This window comes from Dendroctonus ponderosae, unplaced genomic scaffold, assembly GCF_020466585.1.
Source record: "Dendroctonus ponderosae isolate FM_Combo_2020 unplaced genomic scaffold, Dpon_F_20191213v2 Dpon_F_20191213_1, whole genome shotgun sequence".
In the NCBI taxonomy this organism is placed as follows: Eukaryota; Metazoa; Arthropoda; class Insecta; order Coleoptera; family Curculionidae; genus Dendroctonus; species Dendroctonus ponderosae.
The window spans coordinates 25,860,806-25,885,785 of NW_026017110.1; the positions used below are offsets into that span (position 1 = coordinate 25,860,806).

General features: G+C 33.6%; 1 protein-coding gene across 4 annotated transcripts; it reads left to right on the forward strand.

The window, feature by feature from the left end:
• Positions 1-5,810: 5,810 nt before the first annotated feature.
• LOC109543717 lies at positions 5,811-24,399 on the forward strand. 4 transcript variants are annotated; one of them, XM_048669646.1, is made up of 8 exons: positions 5,811-5,900; positions 14,150-14,252; positions 17,014-17,157; positions 17,238-17,498; positions 18,247-18,486; positions 20,411-20,575; positions 23,482-23,658; positions 23,741-24,399. In XM_048669646.1, exons 2-8 carry the CDS (start codon positions 14,169-14,171, stop codon positions 23,804-23,806), a joined length of 1,137 nt encoding a protein of 378 aa, XP_048525603.1. In that variant the 5' UTR covers positions 5,811-5,900; positions 14,150-14,168; the 3' UTR covers positions 23,807-24,399. The 4 variants fall into 4 exon arrangements, with proteins under 4 accessions (XP_048525603.1, XP_048525600.1, XP_048525607.1 ...); XM_048669643.1 differs by lacking the exon at positions 5,811-5,900 and adding an exon at positions 12,595-12,855; XM_048669650.1 differs by lacking the exon at positions 5,811-5,900 and adding an exon at positions 12,595-12,855 and having other exon boundaries at positions 17,238-17,483.
• The last annotated feature ends 581 nt before the right edge of the window (positions 24,400-24,980 follow it).

Here is a 24,980-nt window from a genome sequence, read left to right on the forward strand (position 1 = left end):
CAAAGGCCAAATGCAGACTATTGCTCCTAGACCAGGCAATCTCATTTTGGGCAATTTGGGTACCTTTAAGTGCAAATCAATAATCTCGATTGAATTAAGCAAATTAATCGAAATCAATTGGAGGAAATATCTAAGATTTGGGCAAAAGTAAACCTTGACATGCCATTCATGCTTTTACCCAATTTTCCCCTGGGTTAAATTGAAAAGAGAAAGGATCTACCGGATTTGTTTTGATAATAGACGTATAAACCACAGAGTGTTTATGTAACCGTTTCCAATTCCTTTCGACTGGACCAATTCAAGGTGGAATGCAAAAAAATATTTTTTTCTTAAAACAGTCTGCTTGTTCATTTGCACGTTTTAAGTAAAAGTATAATCCAACAATCATCATGGTCTAAACAAGCCGATTTTTTTACGTATTCCCTAAGGGCAAAGTTTTTCAATTTAGAAACCCATTTTTTTCCAATAAACCGATAAGAGTTGGAACGCACTAATGAGAATCGCTTGAATTTTCTGATTAATTGCATTTGGGAATTCTAACTGAAGTAAACTAGAATAAAGCACATGAAAAGCTTGTTAATAATTTATAATACTTCTTTTTCTTGAGGTGGTATTCGAATCATTAATAGCTTCATCAGGGCTTTCAACACTGTCCAGGTTTCTTCACAAATTTAAATTATCTTTAGCCTTAAAAATTATTAGAATTAATCATTTCACTGCGGATATGACAGGGAAGGTTGTTTTAAATAAAGATCGATTTCCATGGGTATTTGAGCTTGTGCAACTCATTATTCAACGATTATTTTTTATTATGCAAATTGGTCTTGATTCTCTTATCGGTTTTTCAGTAATTAGGAGGATTTCGAAAAGAGCTCTATTCAACTGTATCGACATTTTCGGTATTGTTTTCGTAAACCCATTTGAGCAAGAACATATTATTTATTGTTGACCTGTATGAGCGTCAATAATATTGCAGTAAACAGGATTTAATTTTAATAATAACTTGTTAATTTTCTTATCTAAGTGTTACATCTTGTGGTGTTACAATGGTATATTGTGCGCTGACACGTTACGAATTTTGGAAATCTGTTGTTGGCATTAATTGTCTTCTTTTTGCATCTGCTCATTTATTCTTGTATTGTTTCGACGAATTTTTCTACGTATTATTAATCATTAGTTTCAATGTTGCGAATTAACCACATCAAGCAAAATATCTAAAAGTATTAAGTGCATTCAATGTCTAGGTATGCTTGAATGCTAGGATTCATTAAAGTAAAGATAAAGCTAGTTAAAACCCGTTAAAAATAACACAAACCAGTTGCAGGATTTATAACGCAATTTGAATCGGGGAATTTGAAGTCAGAAAATATTTGAAAAGAATTAAACCAACTGCAAAACGAATCAAAATGTACAGCAGAAAAGTGCAACAAAATTTTGTAAAAATATTCAGCAAGATAATTGTCAAAATGTCTTCCACACTTAATGTTTAAAGTTGCGTAGTTTTCGTCGTTCATTTTGTAAACGAAAATTAGTAAACAAAAAAAATAAAAATAAACGAAATTTTTGCATGGAAAATTCCTTGATTACAGAAAATTAATCAAAAGCAAGTTAACAAGCACGCCTTAAAAACAAAACATTTTTTAAATAATCGTCGTGTTGAAACATTCATCATTCATGGAAATGATCATGCGGCCGGTCCATAAAATATATTGTTGCAAATTTAAGAAATAAACCAGTTAGCGGATGTAAAAATAAGCAACATCAATGGAAGGCACTTGCAAAAGCCACACAATAATTCATAAACAAAAGTTAAACGTTTTGCATCTTTCGAGCAGAGAAAGACAGGAAAGCTGTCGATGTTTTTCGATGTTAAACAATTATTATCCCTCAAAATATTAAACTGAAATTTGTTGTAAAAATGTGTAAGGAAAAACACTGATAAGGTACAAGCAAAACTGGATAAAAGAGTAACATTATTATTAACATTCCGGAGAAGACAAAAAGTTGTCTCAAAAGAAAAATTTTGTCGAATCATCCGTTTTGTTCTAACAAATGTGAAAAATGGAAAAGTCCTGCTTGCAAAGAAAAGCTTGTGGATTTATAAGAACCAGGCAACACAATAGTGCATTACAAAAACATGCCAAAATTAATTATTTATTTCTCCAAAGTCTTGAGTGATTAATGTAAACGACGCAGGCAGACGAATTACGACAATGTGATTTAGTAGGTACACAAAATAAAAATCAACTAATAGGTTTTTAAAGTAAAAAATCATACAAACATTTCAAACATAAAAAAGTACAACGTTTTAAAAACCTTACAGTTGATTTTCCATTGAAAGCAAAAAATATTTTTTGATCTTCCGAATTATGCTCGATATTGTCAGCAATGCTCAATCGTTAGTCAACGATTTGAAATTGGTGTTAGGTTTTCTAATAGAATACTGGATACATTATTTAGCAATTTTTCAACAAAAAATAACTAATTTCCTACTATTAGCATGCGATTGCATCGTACAGCATTGGCACTCTTGTTTTTCTTTTCCATATTACAGCTTCCAATCGTCTAATTACATATTATTGATCGTTGCTTTCTGTCCTTAATAACATCGTCTGTCCTAACACAGGTGATACCTAATGCAGAGTATAATCGGTGCACGCAACATGGTTTTATCTAGTCGTAAAATCGTTGCACCAAACCACTCTAGTATTAACGCATTAATGACAGTTGAGTAATGTAATTAAGTAAGCACCATTTTTCTGATAACCGGAAACATATTCATGATATTTGTGTGGAAAGAATGGAGGTCACTATATTTACAGTTTTTTTACATTGGGAAATTGTTAAAATAAGTCCTTTGATAAAAAAATGCCAAAATTCTATATTGAGTCATTTTATTAACAGGAATATCTTCAAGGCGACTGTTTATTTGTATTCATTTACGTATTCGCGTGCAGCAATATCAAAGGATGCTATGCGACTAGCATACATCCTAATTTAGCTAATAAATCTTTGGCTTTTCTGGAAGGTCAATAGATATGTCAGAAACAGAAAATGCATATTGAAATGTCCAAATCTATTGCGTAATTTCCTAGGCTGATGCTTAAACTGTGTTCTTGTTGTTGCTTGTGCTGTTTTCATTTCATTTTTGTCACTTGAAACGGTCACAAATAAATCGCGAAATTCAATGCGTCAATCTGGATCATCTTCAAGTGGCTCTTGAGCAGCTTTCCAGGCTGGAGTGACTGGATTTTCGTCTAGAGCAAGGAACAAGTTCAACTTAGTGTCGTCATCAATAACATTCTGCTTTTTTTTCGGTGCTTTCTTCACATGGCCATTTTTCAAGATTCATCCTATTTTTGCTGATGCTTCTTTTATTGGCTTGCAGGTCAGGATGCATTTCTCGCAACGACTTCAAGGAATACTAACTAAGAATGGTATTTTTTTTAAGTTATGTAATGTTATATTACTTAAATGTTAGTAGAAAATTTGCAACATTCCACTTTCATCGTACAAATGCGCAAAAATAATGTCGCCATTTTTCACAGCAGTTTAAATTATTTACTCAAAGGTCGCGAATTCAAGTAGTAATTGCGGAGCAAAAAGCCATAAAATATGAACCTTACTCTTTGTGAAAAACTATGTAAATTTCTGCTATAAACCAGCTTGTGTGTATTTTCAATCATGCGAAATCTACCGCTGATTTATATTGCAAGTTTTTATTTAAAAATAAGCTGAAATAGAATTTTTAAATTATTAAACCCAGATTGAATTTCTGAAATGGACTGATTCGCTTATGAAATTTAATGTGCAGCCTCTGTACATAAATCTTTGCTATCAGTTGTCATAACCGTTTCCGCATTTATGTTTTTCTAACATACGTGCTCAGTTGGCTTCCTAATAGAAATTTGTAATCGGTAAACTCGAAAAAACTATTTAATCATCTAATAAAAGGAATGAACTTAAGAATGGAATTCTTTTTTAGCACTTTAAATGTTGCATAGAAAAACGCCTCTGAAGCTTTTCGTTGTTTCAAACACCCTCCGTCCAAACAATATACTGAGTGATTCCTTAATCAGTTGCAACTTTCCCCTTTGTAGAGAAGAATTTCGACGCGGACTTATGAAGAGAGCTCTTCCGACTTCCAGCAGTGATAATTTATGAGAAAGAAAAAGAAATCTAAAGATTTTTTATTATTTTTCTTCCGATATTCAGGACGTTAGAAAGTCGAACTGACGTTAAGTAGAGTTTCAATTCGTTGATGCTTAGGCAAAATATATTTTGGATTGAATTACAATTTAAACTATTTTATTTAAACTAAGCTTTAGCGGTCATTGCTTGAAACTGGTTGAAACTCTAATTTTTTATTTTATTTTTTTAAAACTTTGCATAGTAGAGTCTTCCAAGCAAGTCCTAAGAAACTGTATTTTAGACTTTTTCTGTGAGTTTTAGTATTTATTTCAACGTTTTCGAATTGAAGCTCATACTTTAATTTTAATTTTCCTTAGATTAACCCAAACTGAGCGACATTTGCAAAATACTTAAAGCCTCAAAATTCTGTTTTTGCTTGATCAACTGATTTTGACGAAAAATAAAATTTTGTAATGGATTCATAAACAATAAGTAGGTAATCAAATATTACGCCTAATACAAACGACTTACAATGTAATCACCAGCCTGAGTATTCAGGATTTAGTTTAACAATTTCAACTGAAACTTTATGAACTCTAAAAATTCATTATATGAATACAGACTAATTTAATTGAAACTTTAATTTTCTGGCTTCTTATGTCTTTTGGGACATAAATTTCGGAAACATGTTCTCAAATTTAAATCTAGAAACTCAACTTTCATTCCTGCGAAACATTTGTGAATCATTCAAACTAGTTTCAATTCAGATTCTAATAAAGCAATTATGACATTATTATTCATTATTAAATAGTTTGTTATTCACAGCTCTAAATTAAATAATTTGACTCTAAATGTTGAATCACCGGGTCCAACTTGAATGTAAAAATTTGTGAAAAACATTGTCACTCTTGTGATATTGGCCGAAAACTACCGAACTTATTTAATTCACGTAATTTCGCGTTTTATTTGTTTTTACGTAAGTCGAACATGTGAAACATACAGCAATACGAAAGAGCGTTTATTAACATAACAGCATTATTTTCTGTATCTTTATTTATATAATATTAATTGCGCTGCTTAAGGCTTTTGCAGTTGCTTTTATGAGCAAAGTGCATAGCACGCACTGAGGTCGATCCAATGTCCTTTTGAACCTTCTCCTCATAAAAATCATTAATATTTTTACTATGGTTTAAGTGGTGTGGTGCAATAAAAAATAACTATCTCAGAAAATAATTGAAAAGCCTCATACACCTGCATATGCAGGCGCGTTTTTGCAAAACTCACTAAATCACTGACATGTACAATATGCGCTCAGAATGTCGAAATCCTGATCAAAGTAGATGCATTTCTGCCGCAACTAAAAAGCACAACTAGATAAAATTCGTGTTTTGATTAATGATTTGATCAGTTGATTTAAAAAAATTAAAAAAATGAGAATGGACATGAGCCGGCCGAAAGAGCCATCGAAGCACATGTCTAATAAGTGAAGAAGTGTAAACGATTGACCTCCTAAGCGCCTTCCGGTTATCAGCAAGTAATTACATTACTTAAGAGTGTCACTGGCAAATTGGGTGTACGATTTTCTTAACATGGTATCCGCGTCATGGTTTAGACCATTTCTCTCTTGGGTGGTGGTTCTTGGAGAGAATGGTGGAAGTGGCACCACTCGATTACATTTAGAAAACTGTCTGTTATTCTCCGCAAGTTTAGTCTTTTTCCCGTGCTTGACCGGAGGAGTGCGTTTACGTGAATTCCTTTTTTTCTTAACAGTAAGTGTCACTTTAGCCCCCCTTTTTTGGATTAACTCACGCTTCTTCTTCTTGTTGTTGTTGTTGTTAGTGTTGCTTTGGCGCACTTAAGGCATTGAACAGGTATCGCTACGTTGAAAGCAAGAGTGAACGTAACTCACTTTTGGTTTCAATTTGTTGGTCCGAAAGGTGAAATTGATCGAAGAAATGTGGAATGAAAGTGCTGGTTACCGACTGACTGAACGCTCTCGACATTGTTTAATAGAAATTCATTTTGGCGGTTTACGTTGCAATTGACGGTCCCGTTTGTTTTTCAATGGGAATCAATTCATCAAAACGAATCGATTTTCAGGTAGAAGCAGTTTCTTAAAATTGACTGATTGCAGTCGTTTTTTCCTAATTCATTTGTTTTTTCTCATTCGTTAAAGAGCGGCATTTTTTTATTTAGTGCCATATAAGGCGGGGTTTAACTAATCAAACCTATTAGTGGGGGAGTTTAAGCCTATTTGCTCCCTTCCTTTAGTAGAATGGCTGGGAAACATTTTTCTCAAAACTCTCTAGATCATATTTACATACCGTGTTAAGTAGGGCGTTTAATAGTAATAAATAACTGAAGTACCTTAATCGATTTATTCCATTATTTGCGTAAATCAAGCTAAAAGCGTTATAAACATTTCACTTTAAGAGCAATTAGTAGAATTTATTTGTGTAATAAATCGAACAAGACCAACGGTGGTTTTTCTTCAATAATTCATCTCAGTTCACTTTAGAGTTTTCAAGCTTTTGTGGCTTTTTTGTTGACGATTTCCTGGTTGCTTCCGGCATTGATTTGCAGCAAAGCGATTATTTTTTCAAGCAGTGTGGTTTTTTGAGTATCTCTTACAATATTTTTTGTTTCAATTTGTTGGTACTTTACAATATTATTTCTCTACCTTCTAATACATCCATTAATAATTAGTGGACTTGAAGATTTCTTACTTTTTTCTGTTAGTGTTTACTATTTTTCTAATACCTGACCTTCTTTCCGTTTTTTCTCTTACATTTTTTTGTTGGTTTTTGCTGATTATTATTATGGTTCACTTGCTTGAATCTAATTTCAATTTTTCTGCATTCAAGAGTGTTTTTTTTCTTGTACATGAAAAAGCGTGTGCCGTAACTGACACTGATTTTCAAAAAATTACAGTTTTTGTTTCAAGGTTTACAAATGACCGCAATATGGATTGGCGAATGTAAAATATAAATGTCGCGTTTGCGTCGAAATTACTTTTTGGACTTTTGATTAAGTAGATGTCGCTTATAGTATTAATGCTGTTTTTTTTTTAATTTTGATATTTCGCGATTTAGCCGGTAGGGAGGGAAAGAATTTAATTTTTTAAACAAATCCATATTTAAAAACGCCGGTTTCCATCCATCCAATCCATCCTTTCCATCTCCAAATCCATTTGTTTTTTGAAATTTATTTTTTATTTGATGATTTTTATACAAGATGGCGCGAATAATATTATATGTTAAGCGTTCTCAAATAAAAAAAACACTATTTCCACAGATGGAAAACATTTTCGTTTGTTAATATTTTCGGCTTTATTTCACATTTTACTGCGGGAATTTCAGATTTCAACTGATAACTATTTCCAAATACCGTTAACTTAAAAACATTTGACCAACTCCTCATTATTTTCATTTATACGTTAATTTTGTCAATTCCTAAATGTACTTTTATCATTAATTTACGTTCTTAGCTAATGCCTACATGTTCAAGATACGCACGTCTTCGTTTGCAAAATGCAAAAATAAAGTGTCGCAACACTTAAAACGTGCATTACACGCATCTTTAGATAACAAATATCAATTAACTTCATTGAAACGCTGGTGTTGATGTTTGTCGCACAATTAAATTCCTTTTTAGCCTTGTGCTGATTGACATCCCTTTCGCACCTAAATACTGTACCTTTTTTGACTTCAAATGTGTTCAAGCTTTTCTATTAAATCCTATTTGTTTTTCTAGTTTAAATTTACTTCTCAAATGGCTCAAGAAACGTTTTATCTAAAAACTATAATATCCGGCATCCATATATTCAAAAAACCTCGAAATTTTCAAGTTCAACTGTTCGTTCCGCAAGTAAACGCAGTTATAAAATTTGAGCTATAGAAACTTTGACCGACCTTTTACACTCTAATAAATGTACTGATTCATAAACAGGCAATTAACAGTTCTGACACATCTTACATACATATTGAAAAATATTTTTTATGAAATATTTGCTTAGCCAACGAAACACACTGGCGGTTGCATTTTGCTAACGAACCGGCAAGCGAAATGCGTTCTTCTTGTACGTAAGCCTAACAGCTTTCTCAATAGTTTACGGTATACGATGCAAATTTGTATTCGTTATGAATACGATTCGCAAATATTCAAGACGATTTTCATGATTTAGAAGTGAAACTTTGGCCAGTCACGTATCGAAAATTGTTTTGAAATTGCCGATGGAAGAGCGCCGTGCAATTTTTAATTCGATGTCAAGGTGCATGGTCATCCTTATTATTAGATGTTGTTTGCTGTTTTATATGGGCCTTATGTGTGCCAAATCATTATTTTAAAAAATTGAAATTAATTTAAATCAATATTGATCAATTTAATTTCTTCGATGGATGCAACAGATTACGTGATCTATGTATGAGCGAGTTACTCAACGTGTGGACGGTGTAAATTAAATTAACATGCACGTGAAAATTGGCCGATGTGCACTTAACTAATTTGCTTTTACTATGCAGACTTTAATCAAATATGCATCTTCACAGGCTACACAATCCTGGTCGCAAAATAAAATTGGGCTTCATATTAATTGCATTTATTAAAAATAACATTGCAACTTTTATTGTGTTTACTTGATAATTTTTTCCAGTTATTAATAAATTTGTATAGCTTTTTGCACACACAAAAAACGTTAAAGATTTTGTTAAGAAACTAGTATCCAAAACACTTGTGTATTCTTTTTTGCTCAAAATCAGAGTTCAGATCGTTCCACTACTAAATTGCCACTTTCAGTAGATTAATAATAGTAATAAGTATATAAAAGTTTCCTGTCCACTTCAATTATCCACCGCTCAACCAAACTTAAGCTCATACAGAACTGCAAATTACAGTAATACCGTAGGAAACCAGGCACTTTTAAATTAAGGGACTTAATGTAATGAATATTGAGCCGTAATGTGTCTTGATGTTGAAATCGGTTGATTTTAATTCCACGGTCGATTATTAAATTGTTGAGATAACTTGGACGCAAACTGAAAATGTCCATAACCAATTAGCGAGAATTCCTGCCCTGCAACAAAATTAGTCAGTGGCATAGAGACTGCAAAGGAAATTAATAGTGTTAAAGATCAAGCTAATCAGTCAATCAATCATAATTCAAGTGCTCAAATCAGGTGCTGTCTCAGCTGTAAGCAATTATTCACTTTTAATTATAAAATATATGGAATTGTTCCAGTATTAAGGAAATATCAATTAGTTTAGTTAAAATAGCGCCATTCACTTTCCACTCGTTCTATGTTAGGAATGCACACCGATCAAAGTGTGTTAAACACATACAGAATTTGATTTTCAAGGTTTTTGGCTTAAGCAAATTATACCTATACGAATTTCGATTTTTTTCAACTTTTGAAGGAAATCTTGTGGACGTTTTCCAAGCACAAATGACCACCCTTTTCAGAAACATTTGCTGAAAACATAAATTTGCTTTAAAATGAAAAATGTGTTCATCACCATCTTGCTGCTAAGTATTCTGGTAAAATCTGTTGCCATTAAACGAGCAAGAATCAATTTCGCAGTCCCAGGTAAACGAGTTTACCGATACATATTTATTGTGACAAAAAACCCGATAGACAGAGGTCATATTAATAAACAAAACCATGTTAAACCCTTTTACTTTGCTCGAGTTGCGCGTTTTGTCGATACAATCTCCTGTTGAGCAACTGTTGTAAGCAAAGCCATTTTTAGCGGAATTTTTTCCAATGTTGTATCAGTTTGTGCGAATTCAAGCTCCTTTATGATTTTTGAAATCATTTTTATGCGTTGCCATGTTATATCAAATCGGTCATAAAGAGCTTGTATTTAATTGCACAAAAGCTAACATTCAGAGCTTCATTAAAATTGCATTTAAATTTTCTAACTTTCTACGTTAAACTGCTTAGAAAAGGAAGCCAGAATTCTTTTGTTAAGATGAAATTTATAAAATGTGTCTGTTAAAAATCCACTGTACTTTAAATTTATATTTTTTGTTCCATTAATAGTCAAATCAACCTAGACCTAGAAATTTTTTGAAAAAGCTATAATAATTTTTTCTGATTATTTATCGCATATTTGCTATAAGAATTAGGAATTTGAAAAAAAAAACGTACTCTTGGGTGGTTTTAATTGAAAAAAATCTGCATTTTTCACGCTGACAATCTAGCGATTACACAGTCCAATTTCCAATCGTTTTTGGACGTTAAAGTTTGTGTAATTAATGTGAAAAAGTTTATTGCTCTAGTTGGTTTCCCATTTGAATTTATGTTTAATTGGCGATATGACAAAATTGGTCGAAAGATGGTGCTTTTTTTAAATTGAAAACGGAACTTAGTATTGACTAAAGTAAAACTTATTAGTCTATTTTTTTGCGGAATTTCATTACGTCGCTTTAATAAGGTAGAATTAATGCAAAAAGTTTTACATCAACTACATTTAAATTATTTCATGTTTTTTGTCTGTTCTCTTAAAAACTCGTTCCATTCCGTTTTCCACGGGGTCCTAAATCTCATTAGTTCTAAGTAGCGACCGTGAAAAAATAACTCTTTTACTAAAGTGGCCTGTTTCATAATAAAATTGCCAATAAAATTTTAACTTTTTCCATAAACCTAACGCTCATTACCAACACAGAAAACCCAAAAAAACTACGAAAAATAGAACTTTTTATGAAAATTATACTCAAAATATAATCTTGTATTAAGCAAAATTTAAACACTATTTCTCGACATATTTATATTAACTTTTTATCTCAGTTGTTAGAGTCCTGTTTCATAAAATTGAAATATGTTGTATAATTTTGAGGGTTTCCGATAAACTGAAACGAAATAGAAAATATCGAAACAGTTTGCATTCATTTCTTCTTTGGACATTTTGAAGCGGCTAAAGTGAAAAAATTGTAAACACAATAGTACTTTGTATGAAAATTAAATGCAAAATATAACCCTGTATTAAGCAAAATTTAAACACCATTTCTCGACTTATATTTATATTAACTTTTGAGTCAATTTACCCCTGTTGTAAGCTTTTCGATGCTAAATAAAAATAACAAAATAGTTTGCACTAATTTCTTTTTTAAACATTTGAAGCGACAAAAGAGCAAAAATCGTAAACAAGATTTTATTTCAAAATTATCGATAACTTTGCACTATGATTAAACATTTTACTAATCTAGCTACACATTTTTAACCAAATTTTAGAAAATAACTCGTATTACATTGCCACTGCTTACTGCTTAGCACTAGGAAATTGACTAAAAAAGACAAATGAGTGTCTTTATAAACGAACAATAAAATATATATTCAAAGCGCTCTAAAAAAACCAAATGCATGATATCGATTTATTAAATAATTCGTTTTAGTTCTCTCACACCATTAAGAACTGTGAGCAAAAAGGGTTCGAGTTTGCACGTTCTCACTTTCATCCGCATAACTATTTAAAAAGTAAAAGTCTTTTTCTTAACTTTCTTTTCACACGTAAATGGGATTTTGTCGTATTTGTCTGTAATCCAAGGCTTAAGGATAAAAGGAGCGACTGATTCACTTACCGGGAACGTGTGGAAAACTTAAATTAGACCGAATATTGAATAATTTATGTCAAATTTAGCATGTTTATTGTTAATATTGCAACAAAATTCTACTTTTTTCATGTTCAATTTGTCCTCGTTTTAGAGAATGACAAATTTAAAGTTTGATTAATTACAAGGATATAACATGTATAACTTATTTAACTTTTTATAATTAAAACCGCGCTTGTAATAAATGTTAGATTAGTCCAAGGGAATACAAACACTTATTTCACACAAATTTTAAATTACACCATAAGCAAAAAAACAAGATCCTACACATATTTAACTTCCATTGATAAACTATCATGATGGTTTTCGCCTAGAACTTACTAGGGAACTCAATTTTTGTGCAATTTTTCAAGCCTTGACTATGAGAATGAAGGAAGTTGCGAAATAAATTCAGAACGACCAAAAAGACACCAGTGGGTGAAATAAAATACAAAAAGGCAAAGAGCTTTTGAAAGGAAAATCACAACACGAAAATCCTGGTTGACTGACGAAGTTTCAATTGACGAGCTGAATTAAAGTTAATGAACGAGCCATCAAAAGAAGGCAGTATTATGAAAGTTGCAGATAAATGTGCACTTTAAACTTAAAAGAAAAAATATTTATAAATACCCAAACGATCGGCAAAAAATAAAAAAATATGTTAATCTACCTTTTGCCAAACTGCTTTAATTTTTTTCTATTTCTAAACTGTTTTTTTCATTCATACGAGATTTCAAAATGCACATACAGGGTATCGACACCTTGGAATTTGTCCGGGCGTTGCAATTAGTCGACTTCGAAGGAAATCTACCACGTTGCATCAGGACCGTTTAACGTAATTTAATTTAAATGTTCCTCCTATGAACGATCGCCGTTCAATGTTAACTTCTTTCCCTTCTACTCTTCATATTGCCGAAACACATTTTACCAAAGTTCGGTTCATTGAAGCACAAGTCACACTTTTTTCACTAGGCTGTCGCGAGTAGGCCGCAGAATTCCAGTTTTTTTTTGTTGTTGCATTTTCAGCTTTTTTCAGACTAATCCATAGCTTTGGCAAATTTGAAAGCAAAAGAGGAAAATTTGAGGAATTTGATTTAATACACTTTGATTGTTGTTGGACCATTGGAGGCTTAGCATTGGTTAGTGTGGTGCTTCAAGTGAAAGTAAAAGTGCTTTAGTGCGTTATCAAATGGATGAAAATAAGACGCTGCAATGTGGCCGCGTATTATTACATGTTTGTGCCAATTACTCTGGGTTTATGTAAGATTGTCCGTTGCAAAACGCTCATAATGATCAATAGGTTTTCGAGTCAAATCGCGAACATTCAAACGATATAATTAAAATTCGTATACATGTGAGATTCAATATTAAAATCTGCTAGCCATTGGGGTCTTTTGCTTGTTGCATGAATTCGGCAGGGCAAAAACCTCGACTTCCAAATATTACTAATAGAAAAGACAGTTGTCGGCTATTTAAAGCCATCAAGTAGATCGTTGTTTCGAAAGGCGCAAAATTGCATTTAATGAATACACGTGAAAGTGTAGTGGATGGTTGAAATTTTATAAAAACCTAGACAAATGATTGACGTTTTCTGTTCATGAACCTGAACTAAGGAAAAAATTGCGTATTTCCATACCATTCCGCGCTTGAATTGTTTCTGATGCTTGCGAAAATTGGACGATGAAAATGCCCTAATAAATCAAGTTTTTAGATCAGTAATGCGTGATTTTTGCCTTAAATGGCCACATTGGTTTATCCAGCTGTTATTAATCTTGATAAACAGGTTGAAATCGGTGACATGAATGCGAAATTTTGAAAAACCCAGTCCGTTTTGGTGAAGGTTACCATTTGGGCGTCATTCAGTTCAACGAAATACTTTCACTCTCCGCGTTATTTAATTAATATTCCCCGGTCTGTTAAAGTGAAATAAATGCTGAAGAAATTCACTTTTTTTTAACTAACTATTTTGCAAACACAGTAATGAGCATCAATTTGTTGCATTCTATATTGCGTGGATTATAAATAATGTTAAATGGGGCATTAGCCCTGACTTTAATAGGATTTTGCAACCAAATTACTTTGGATTGGTCACTAATAGATTGTTTAATTTACATTATCATATTGACTGGCTGGGTGCAACTCAACAGGCTTGACAATCATGTTTATTTGCCATTGTTTGAATTTTATTAGCAATATTTTGGTTTATCGTTATCATTTGAGTTGGTTTGGACTGTCGCCTTGCAATTTACTTTCTGTTCGTCAATTATGTTAATTCCACTGAGATTGAAAAAATTAATTGCGAAGCGGATTGACTTAGGGTGCGGACTGAAGCCTAATTACCGCTACCAACAACAGCAACTACTAGAATTAGAAGCGATTTAACTAGAAAATCCTGCATAATTCCAGTATTCTAATCATTTTTTTTTGTTTCAGATAATCTAGTCTAGTCATTATGAAGTGGTTAGTAAGTTCCGCGTGTGTATTTAGTGTCCTACTCTTCACAGCCTATGCAGCACCAGCATCCACAGGCCTCCAGGTATATTACTTTGAATGTATGCCCCTTTCCCACAAAAGCTTTTCAGCCAACTTAATGGTTCAATTACTTCATACTTTCCACGGTTTAAGCATACTAATGTTCAGTTTTTCGTGCTGAAATTTCGTACCTTTATGGTTTTTTTTAACTTCCTTGTGCCTGACTAAACCCATTCATATCAGTCTGGTCTATAAATTAAACTAAACGACTTGGAATGACAGTAATTTTTTCCTGAACTATTGAACATGTGCAGAAATTTAAATCGCTCCATTATTCGTTGCATGAATAATTGCATTGTGCAATTTATGGCCATTTGTTTCTCTGAGCGAAAGACAAGTGGGTCATTTTTTTCTATGACATTTTCTCATTTTTATTATTTCCTTATACGAATTTTATTTGACTTGTTTATTCCTCAGTTGGCCTTTTTCATATTTTTTCACATGCGTTTAGTACCTGCATTCTGATGCATGCCATTTCATAATAATCACCTTGATTAAATCGAGCCATTGAAAAGTCAAAAATTACCTCACGTAATCTGATTTACTTCGAAATTAAGGCTTGAAGGATATTAATTTATATTCGATTTACATTATACTAATGAGTTAATTGTGAATAATTTAAACATAGGGGCAAATTCAAGTTTATTTTGCTTTATTTTCCTGACTGCGTGCAATTGTTATTATATTCTTATTCTTCCTGGGTCTCAGTCAAAGTGTGAAGTAAACATTTTGAATATCGCTTATTTCATTACGTTTAGGCGAGACAACAGCGCCATCATCAGATTTAAAATTTACACAAACTACAAACACCAATTTACAATTTTCAATAGTTCTTGGGGGAAAAATCCTTCCTTTTGGGAGAGCAAAACATTGAAAAACTTACCTCATAATTGGTAAAAATTACGTTCTTTCAGGTCTTTGCTCTCCCAAAGGGAAGGATTTTTTCCTTCAATAAACTAATGAATGCTTTAACGCTTTATAAATTATAGTTTTTGTGCAACATGTTTTAATTGTGCATTGGTGCTTGTAGTTTGTGTAAATTTTAAATCTGATGATGGCGCTGTTGTCTCGCCGGAACGTAATGACATAACGATATTCAAAATTTTTACTTCACACTTTGACTGAGACCCAGGAAGTATAAGAAAAAAATATTAAAATTTATTGAATTTGCGTCTACTTTGCTGTCATTGTTCGACCTTTTCAGGATTCATCAATAACGAATGTGAATCAATCAATAATGAATTTATCATTCAGTTTTCAAGTGATTAAGAATTTGCGTAGAAAATAGTTTCTAATTGCTTGAACTTTGACTGTTAATTCAAATGCATTTGATCATTCAAAACTGCTTCAAACTATTAAAAGTTTTTCAATTTTTCGTGTTCTACTCATAGTCTGATAAAGCTACAGCATAAAGACAATAATTGTGAATGCAAAATTAATCAATTAAATCTCGTTTTGTTTGGCAGTTTAAAAAAGTTAAATTCAACTTAAACATTATAGACTTTATGCGGTTTAGGATATATTTGACTTTTTTTAAGTGCCAATAGAACGAAATTTAATTGATTCATTTTTCCTCCACCATTCTTGTCGTTTTGCTGTAGCTTTATCATCAAAAACTCCTAATCAAAATAGAAAGGCCAGCAAAGAAAACTAAATCTTTAAACTATCAAAAGGTAATCGTTAATACCCATTATCTTCATCGAATCTTGATGAGTGAAAATAATAAATCTTAATAATACAATCAACAGTTTTGGCCAATATTGAACTTGGAAGGTCGAAGAAAGTCGGTGAAAGTGACGGTTTAACGTTGCGCTGATCTGCGATTGCATAAACGTAATCTTCAAAGTTATGATATTTTGAAGCATAATGAAGATCCGTGGCAGGTTATGCCATCAGCATTTGCATAATATCACGTTCTCACTATTAACATATTTGAAGAATCGATTGAGTTTTGGGATTTTCCAATTTTATGGCTTTGTGGAAGATTTGTCGAACTTTCTTAACAGGCAAAGAAACAACAAGATACCAATTAAACAATGAATCAGGAAAATATGAAAATAGACGAAAATAAACGTATCAATCGTTTCTACTGCTGACTAATTCAGTTGGCACCATCCATATATTATTCTAACTCCTTGTCAGTAAATCGATATAGATTGCTTATCGGCAATTTGTATGTAACTAGTGACAAAGAGCTGCCAAGGTAAAGGATAATGACATATTACTTGGGCTTGTATCGGCCACAAATCTGCATAGCTATAGATATATAATGGTCGTGATTGTTCTTTATTATGCGTCATTAATATACATGGAATTGTCCAATGGAACTTCATTTTTTCTGTATTTTATTGTTTGTACATGGAGAGTAAAATGAGGATTTTGTTTAGTTGCACTGTAAATCTGTCTTGGGTCATTTAGATTGATCATGCAAATCTGAAAACATGGCAAAACACCCATACAATTTATTATTAATTGCTATTTTAATCAATGCCATGTATTGGGCGTTAAGTTTTGCTTGACCGTATCATTCAACATTCCTCGATTGATTAAGTTAAATTTTGTTAAAAACCTACTGGAATTCACGTTACCCAGGCGGGGTGTTAAGGAAAATTACTGGCTAATCTAGGTATATTGCGCCAGTAGAATTAACATTAGAATGGTTAGAGAAAGCAAAAAGTCTTAAAATCTCCTTCAAGTGTTACTTTTCAGCCTTTATAGTAAGTGTAGATGAAACGTGTGAGGATATAAATGTTAACAATTACTAGGTATCTGCATCTGGAAGTGGTGGTGGCCTCTCAGGAGGCGGAGGTTTGGGAAATATCTTATCGAATATCGATTTACCAGGATTACTGCAAGGACTCAATAGTTTCGTTAAACTTATTGGGGCATTCTGTCCCCCATTATCACAGGTAAACTTAGCCACTTACAAAACAGGAATGCTTTTGGAAGTTCCACATGGAAATGGGGAATAATCTGGAAACCGTTTTAGGTCTTAGATAATGTAATCCAAAACGTAACTAGTACAGCTTTCCGAGTGTTCGGAAGGGCGATTTTGCGAAGCGGGGGGCTAGGTGGAGGAAGCGGAGCTTCCGGTGGAGATTCAGGGCAAAGAGTTAACGTGGTGCTCCCCACCTTCCCCCCAGACGAAGACTACGAAGACGATGAAGCCGAGTCCGTAACTGGGGCGAGCACAAGTGCAGCGTTTGCACAAGAATTGGAAGCTGTAACGGACGCGGTAATCCTTTACACAGTATGGCCTCATTTGTGTTCTATGTGAAGGACATCGCTGACTGCTTGGTCAGCGACATTGATCATCTTGCAACGATACTTTGCAGGACTTTGTAACTGTTACTACTTTGGATTCACTTTTTGCCTCATCCCGAAACGTTCAAATGGGTGGTACGGCGTCTTCTTCAAGCGTAAATATGGCATAAAATCGGGCCTCTTTGGTAGTCGCAGTTACAAAATGTACTTCTAACTAATCATCGGGACACTATTATCCAGTTGGGTAATGGAATCCATCAGAGTTGACCCAGATTGGACGGTTGGAGGGTTGACCCTTACGCCTTGTATATGGCTGTATTACTAATTTTCATGTTACTTGCTTCTGTATTAATCGTTTTGTAAGCAGGACAATAAGTGATGAGATTTAAAAAGTTCGATGGTTTTTAGTCTCTGTTGAGTTTTCTTATTTTTTTTCGCCTTTTGAATGCTGTGACAACATCACGTTTTCTGTTGTCTCTGTATGAAAGTACAGAGTGGTTCTAGCAAGAAGATACACATTTCTTCAACCAGTAACCGTTGAACCTGCCAGTCCTCAATTCCACTGTGTGCGATGGTAGTCACTACCATTTGCTCTTGCATATTAAGACAATCTCAACCTCAGTAGAAAAACTCTTCACTAGACATTTTTAACGCCTTTAACCTGTTCTACGCTTCTTTGTCTGTTTCATTGCCAGCCGAGGGCCAATTAACGAACAGTTTTCTTTCTCTTTCAGTCTGAAATTGATGATGACACGGCGAACACGATAGCGAAACGTCACGTGCGAGTAGCGAGGGAGACCGCAGCGGAATCTGCGGCAGCGGATCAAGAGGGTGCGGAATCCGCTCCCCAGCCCGAACAAGACTCGAACGGAGTGGATGATCAGGACCGGAACAAGAGATACTCACCATTTGGAGCAAGCGACGATGGGCATGAAGGAGCGGGTTCCGGCAATTTCTTGTTTGATATTATCAGGGTAAGGAGATCGGCCTAAGGGATCGTGGGAGGTGTGAGTGAGGCAAATTAATGAGTTGATTGTTCAGGAGTTTAAATTTTTCTAAGCACACACCGCAATGTTTCTAATAATCACTTAGTGTTAGAACCTCGAACTAGCTGGGGTTGTTTATCCTATGGATAGAGTAAGCTGCAAAAAATGCAATCACGACTTTAGCGGCGAAATACCCACCTGATTGTTGCTCAAAATGTGTGGTTTTGCAATAAAATGTATGTAGGCCTTCACATTTCAATAGAACCCAACAGGAGGCTTAAATCGAGAGAACTGCGTGCTCTCGAAGTGTTGCGTCGTATTTAAATGTAATGACTGCAAAACATCGGTTTTTCATTTTTTTTAGTTTTTAGCTTTAGTAGGATTTTTTTGTAAAATGCTAATTAAAGATCGTGGAAATGGTGTGAGCTGAAGCATTTTTTACCTTCCTCCAGCTGAAACTTGACCTAAATAAGTCGGTTATTAACAAACGCGACCTGATTTTTGAACGAAATAATCAGAAAACTTCAAGTAAGCTTAAAAATGTATGTTGTGTTGAAATACGCAAATATTTCCCCAACATTCACGATAAGCAAACTATCTTCTACGCAATAAACGCGGTTGATTTTGTCCCTTTTTCATTCTGAAGTTGAATCATTTAAAACCGAATTTAGACTGACTGATTAATCTTTGATGTTCTATCGATGCATTCGACTAATTTTCTGCTTGTTTGGACCGAACGCTGATTTGGGATTTTGGATTCATGACCATCAAGATCATGTTTGAGTCGAGGTTGTATCATTATCATCATCATTTGCATGCACTTTTTTATCCTCTTGGTCGGATGTACTTGGTTAATTAATACAACTTTACTTGCGCATTGTTTTTTTGCAATATGTTAATAAAAGTGTGCACTAGCAAGTGCTTAATCACGTCAGATGTTTCTTGCGGGTTTAACACCGATTAGCTAAAAAGCTGAAGAATCCGGGCTGGGTTGGACTGGCAACGAAGGTATTTGAGGTTTGGGCATCAACTCGATCTACGCGTTGTTTTAATTTGTTCCTGGACAATTTCTGAACTGTTAACGACCATTTTATTTCACTTTACATGTAGCCTTAATTGGATTTGACTAGCCATGCAGCTTGAAAGAAGTCTGATTCATGTTATTTTAAAATTTCTATACAAAGTACCTGAATATTAACGACTGATGTCGTCGGATGTTGCAAGGAAATTATTGTCGATTATATTTTTCGGCATTGCTATTTGCCCAGGAATTTTCCCCTTTATGCATATGAATATTACTGATTTGTCTGTCCTTTCACTTTTTGTGTGATTGGTTCCCTCAAAATGTATGTGGATCTGGACTGAATCTGAATCATCAAAAATTTCTTTGCTCGAATTATTCTGGCTGAAGCTCTGCAATTGATACACTTGAATTTTCTTAGTTTTGGTTTTTTGTCTCCCAACTTCAAAAAATCAGTTGAAACCCAATTTGAATGGAACTAATACAGAATAGAATCTGAAAGAAGAAGATGATTTGAATAACTTGAAATAAAAAGTTCAATTCAAGAAACTGTTGGTACCAGCTTCAAAACAAGCTGAGACTATCTCAGGACTATTCAAATGCTCAGGGCCTGATCTAATGGAAAGCGTCATCAAAATGCCCCGAAAACCCAACCGATTTTTTAACCAACTTTACGCCACTTTACTAGTAAAACTTCGACTAGAAAAACGTCCACTTAAAATTGCCGCTAGCTGAATCAACCTCACCAACAGCTCGGAAAACTGTGCCTTCAACTGTAAGGTTTTTAAGCCACTAACAAGAGTGTAGTTCTAAACTTTCCCATGTACATAGACTGACCGATAAATACCAGATATGCAAGTCCCCAACCGACTGAACAATTAAAGTGTTTAGAATACAGCGGACAGAGCGGCTAGGACGGTTGGGACAGTCTACAGGATGGTGGCTGGAACGGACAATGCTGGAGGAGTTTGGGGTTTGGCGTCCGCCGCCGCTGACTCCACAAAGACGCTTGCAACAGCATCATCTAGTGTTTCAGCCAAAGTACTTCCGGCTAAGGTACTACCAAGCACGGCACCCGTTTCTCTCTACTCCTCGCCAATGCATTTCCTTTTTGTATTTTGTTGGCTGGTTTGTGTTGTCTTTTTTATCTGGTGGACATTTACTGAGTTTGGTTGAAGTGGACAAAGCAGATGGAATTGTTGAATAGGGAACGCTATCCTTATTTCCAATTATATGAAGATTTTTTTGAAGCTTTATCTGTTTTGGCCACTTCTCCTTGGACAGACTTTGATACTTTGATAATTTTTGGTGGAAGACTGTACTGAATTGACTACTTTGCATTTACGCTGACTTGGCTTGGACTTGGACATTCTTACTACTTTATGCCCTCATTAATTGCCATATTTAACTTCAAAGAGATCAAAGATTCAAAAAGTTCACGTTTACTTGATTTACACAATAACGGAATATTTATTCAGATACTAATTTATGGGGTCAATGGTATGTTGGCAAAAGAAATGCCTAGCGAGCCGACGCTAATAATGGAAAAATCATTGAAGTTTAATGAGCATTAACTGGTCAATTTTACGCATTTTCTTTCGATGACTAGCTTGCCAGATAACCGCATTAATATACAATGTGGCTTTAAAATTATCTGGAATTTTTAGTGAATTATTTGTACATAAACGACGATCTGCATGACTTAGAAGTGTGTACATAATAGCCGATGGGTCATTATTTTCATTCCATGCATGCATTTCCACACTGACTTTGTACAGACACATCAATTTCCCATTAAAAAATCAACTCATCAAAACAAAACTCGATTAAATGATCTAAAAGCCAATCGCATCGGAAATACGTTTAAAGATTTGCAGACAAATGAGGGGAAGCTGACTCTTACTTTAATAAATAAAGCAATTTTACACGTTTGGTTTTTTATTTGATAATCCCCCAACTGAAATGCGTCTAAAAATTCATTTCAATTAGCAATTGCTGAACAATGTGCGTTATGCCGCAGCTATTTTGTCGTTGTTGCTCAATTATAAGTCAATTACTCGGATTTATTCTTGAACGAAAAATTATTAGCGTTCTATCATTAAGCGGGATTAATAAACCATTTAATTACAGTGCAATGCACTCTACAAGACCTTACCTAGATATTACATCTCAAAATACTGCTTGTAAACCTTCGTTTTATCAGGCTTTTAAACAACTATCGATACGAACTTTACTTAAATCAAGAAACTGCTACTGCTGTTTCAAGAACAAGATCGAAATCGAACCAAAAGTTGCATTTCGGCCCAATATTTTACTTGTTAATGTTTTTTGTTGTTGTTAGTTTTGCCTCCATATCTTTAACAGTAGTTCAAAGATCTTTTAATTTTTACTGCAGTTATTATCAGTTTCAGATTGGCTATTTCTGACCAAATAAAATATAGAATGTTTTATTAAGGACGCGTCATGCAGATGCTCAGTGGCCCGCAAGCTCCCTGACCTAAATCGGCTTTAGTTTTATGTGCGAGGGTCATTTTAAACAATTAGTACAAACTCTGCAAATTAATGAAAAGAAACAATTATTGCATTATTTCTTTTAATTATTACGCAAAATGTTAAGGATTTGAAATGGTTTTGATTTTTTAAGAAGCAACTGCGGATCATCAAGCTTTTTACCATACGAAGTATTCAAATAAACTAATCTTTATTCATTTAAAATCAACTAAATTAAAATTAAGTTTTATGTTTTAATTAATGTAATTCAAACACGTTTGATTTTATAAAATGCTAAGGCGTTTTTCTTAAAATGTCAAACATTTGAAAATATTTCTCAAGGGACCGAGAATTCGTAAACCTTTTTGTATAAAGGTTTAAAGTAAATAACCATTAGCTAATTTGTGCGATAAGAGCAGCAAAATAACATAGACTCTGTTTAAATACAGTCACATAGGGCATCAAACAATAAAAAATATTTAGTCCGTGTTCCGTGTGTGGACAGATATTTATGGACGTCTTCACAGTCCGGCTTCTTTGGATGAAAAGTGGACCTCTAAATTTAAAAATTCCAACAAAATTCCTGTTTCTTCTACTAGTTCAGATGTCAATTGCTTTTTTCTAAATTAATTTAATTATCGAAATTACATTTTAAAATAATTAGTATGACGGTATTGGTTAAACTTACCCATTTTTAACATAAGTAGATCAAAAAACTCCTTTTTACTCAAGAAATTGTAAAAATTCGTCGACTTTCAAATTTTCATTGTGCCCGTTAAACCTTTTAAATTTTAATTTATTTTCTGGACAGCATGTTTACAAAGATGTGTGTAGTTTGTATTATTTTTGAATGTATTTCACCTTTCAACTCTTTCTGGAGTATTTAGAGTATCTACATTTAATTTCAAGCACATTTCTTTATAAACCAGTAAGTATTTTTGATGTCGATAATTTTATGCTTCTACTACTAAAAAAAAATTAAGTTCTTATATTATCTTGTATAATAATAATTTATATTAGAGTTAATATTACTATTTTCAAACACCCACAGGCTAGCAGTTTAGGCACATTAGCATTTCCACCGATAAAATTATTAGAAAAACCGCTTGATTGCATACGACAGGCAATAGTGAAGAAACACCTACCACTTAAGTTGCGAAAATAATGTTACTATTATACTGTTTATATTTATTCAAAGCAGTGGTTATTAGTTTAGAATGTGCAGATCAGAATGGTTTTTTGTGCATAGCTAGGTAGGGTGAAAGGAACCTTATTGCATAAGTAGCGCGTAAAAAAATGTATAGAAAGGAATGATTAATGCTGTGTGGTTGGACAAATCATGTCTTGAAATCAAATAGTGGTTTGATTGTTCAAATGCAGCATGTAGGTTAAAGATGAAAATAATGTGAATGCCGTCTGAACTAAACTATCATATTAAAGGAGATGATTTACAATAGATTTTTTAAATCTAGTTGGTAGCTGGATCAGGAGCAACCGAGGAATCTGATGATCATGAGGCTGGAGGTGTAGCTGAATTGGACGTGCAAAAGAGCACTGATGGTCATACTGAAGGAATTCCCGGACCCATCACCAGGTTGTTTGTGATCGCCAACCGAGGCCTAGCCAACTTAGTACAGGATCTGATCTTGGTAATTTTTAAAGAATTTATTCAGTTTTGTTCTTGCAGCCTTTTAATTAACAACCTTAAACTCATTAATTTTTTTCCTTCAGCGTCTTGCCCAGACCAGTGAAAGATTAGTCAACTTTAAAGCCCGTCTCATCACTGCCCTCATTTAAATCAACTACCCTTGTAGCAGAACACACATTTTGGTACCAACGTTCAAAAATTCAACTAAAATCATCGAAACTAGCAACGCCATGTCAACTAGTGAATTTAATAAATTATTTATCTTTTTTGTATCTTCCACACCGCTAAGTATTTAAATTCTTTGTAAATAGTTTTTTTAAACTTATTCTTTCGCACGCTCTTTACACGTTCAATTTGGTGCAGCAGTATGCTGATATGATTTACTCGGGTTCAAAAGACTCTTCTCTTCTATCTATTTCTAAACCAGTAAGTTGTATCTTGCCAACACCAGCTTTTCCATTAAAAAAAACAGATGCTAAGATGCTAATAATTTTGAAAATTTAAATTACTATGTAAATAAACTGAACAATTGCTCATGTCATCATGAACCCATTTTTTTGTATATAAGAGATTTTCGTTCCGAAAGTGTCCTTATTCGATTTAGCTTTTTAATGTATGTATATAAAAGAGATTGGAGTTTTAAGTGAAGTCAGATCCTAAGGTTACGTTGATAAAGATTCCAAATAGGCTTGTAGATTAATGTAGGTATTTTATAATTTAATACAATAAATTATAGACAAAATTTTGTGTCTTTTTTGTATTCATTTAGTGTTTGGGGCATGGGGATGGTTTTTAGTTTCATTTTTATCAAGGTGTCTGTGTAGTTAGGAATTTTTTTTTAACTGAGATTTTATTTAGGTCTTTTTGAAATTTTAACAGCGGGTGATTGAATTTGTAAACGCAGGATTTAAATAAATCTTGTTAAAAATTGTTAAATATATGAATATATCTGGAACATGTTTGAGTTACAACATCTAAGATGATCTAAATTCATATAAAACTCAAGAAATTTTTTATTTTTTTTAAATGTGACTCGCTTTTCCTTGAATTTTCGGAGTTGGCGCAATGGCTTGGTGCGCCAACTCATCGAACCGGCACAGTCTCACTGATGGAGTTACGTTGCAGTCACCCCTTTGGTAAAACGTTACTCATAAAGAATGTGATGACCTTTTTTCTGCAAGCTGTTAAAATTCCAGTTTTGGGTCTCGTAAAGCTTAAATTCGCCTCTGGCTGGAATGCTAAGCGCAATTCAAAGTGCGGCACAGTGAGGCGCGATTAGTTACAACGAAAAATGCTCTATGAGTGCATAGTTGTGAGTTCAGT

Coding starts and splice junctions, on each gene's coding strand:
- LOC109543717 (XM_048669646.1), top strand. CDS start 14,169: ATGAAGTGGTTAGTAAGTTCCGCGTGTGTATTTAGTGTCCTACTCTTC. Junction 17,158..17,237: donor TCTGTCCCCCATTATCACAG/GTAAACTTAGCC, acceptor AAACCGTTTTAG/GTCTTAGATAATGTAATCCA. Junction 17,499..18,246: donor ACGCGGTAATCCTTTACACA/GTATGGCCTCAT, acceptor TTTCTCTTTCAG/TCTGAAATTGATGATGACAC.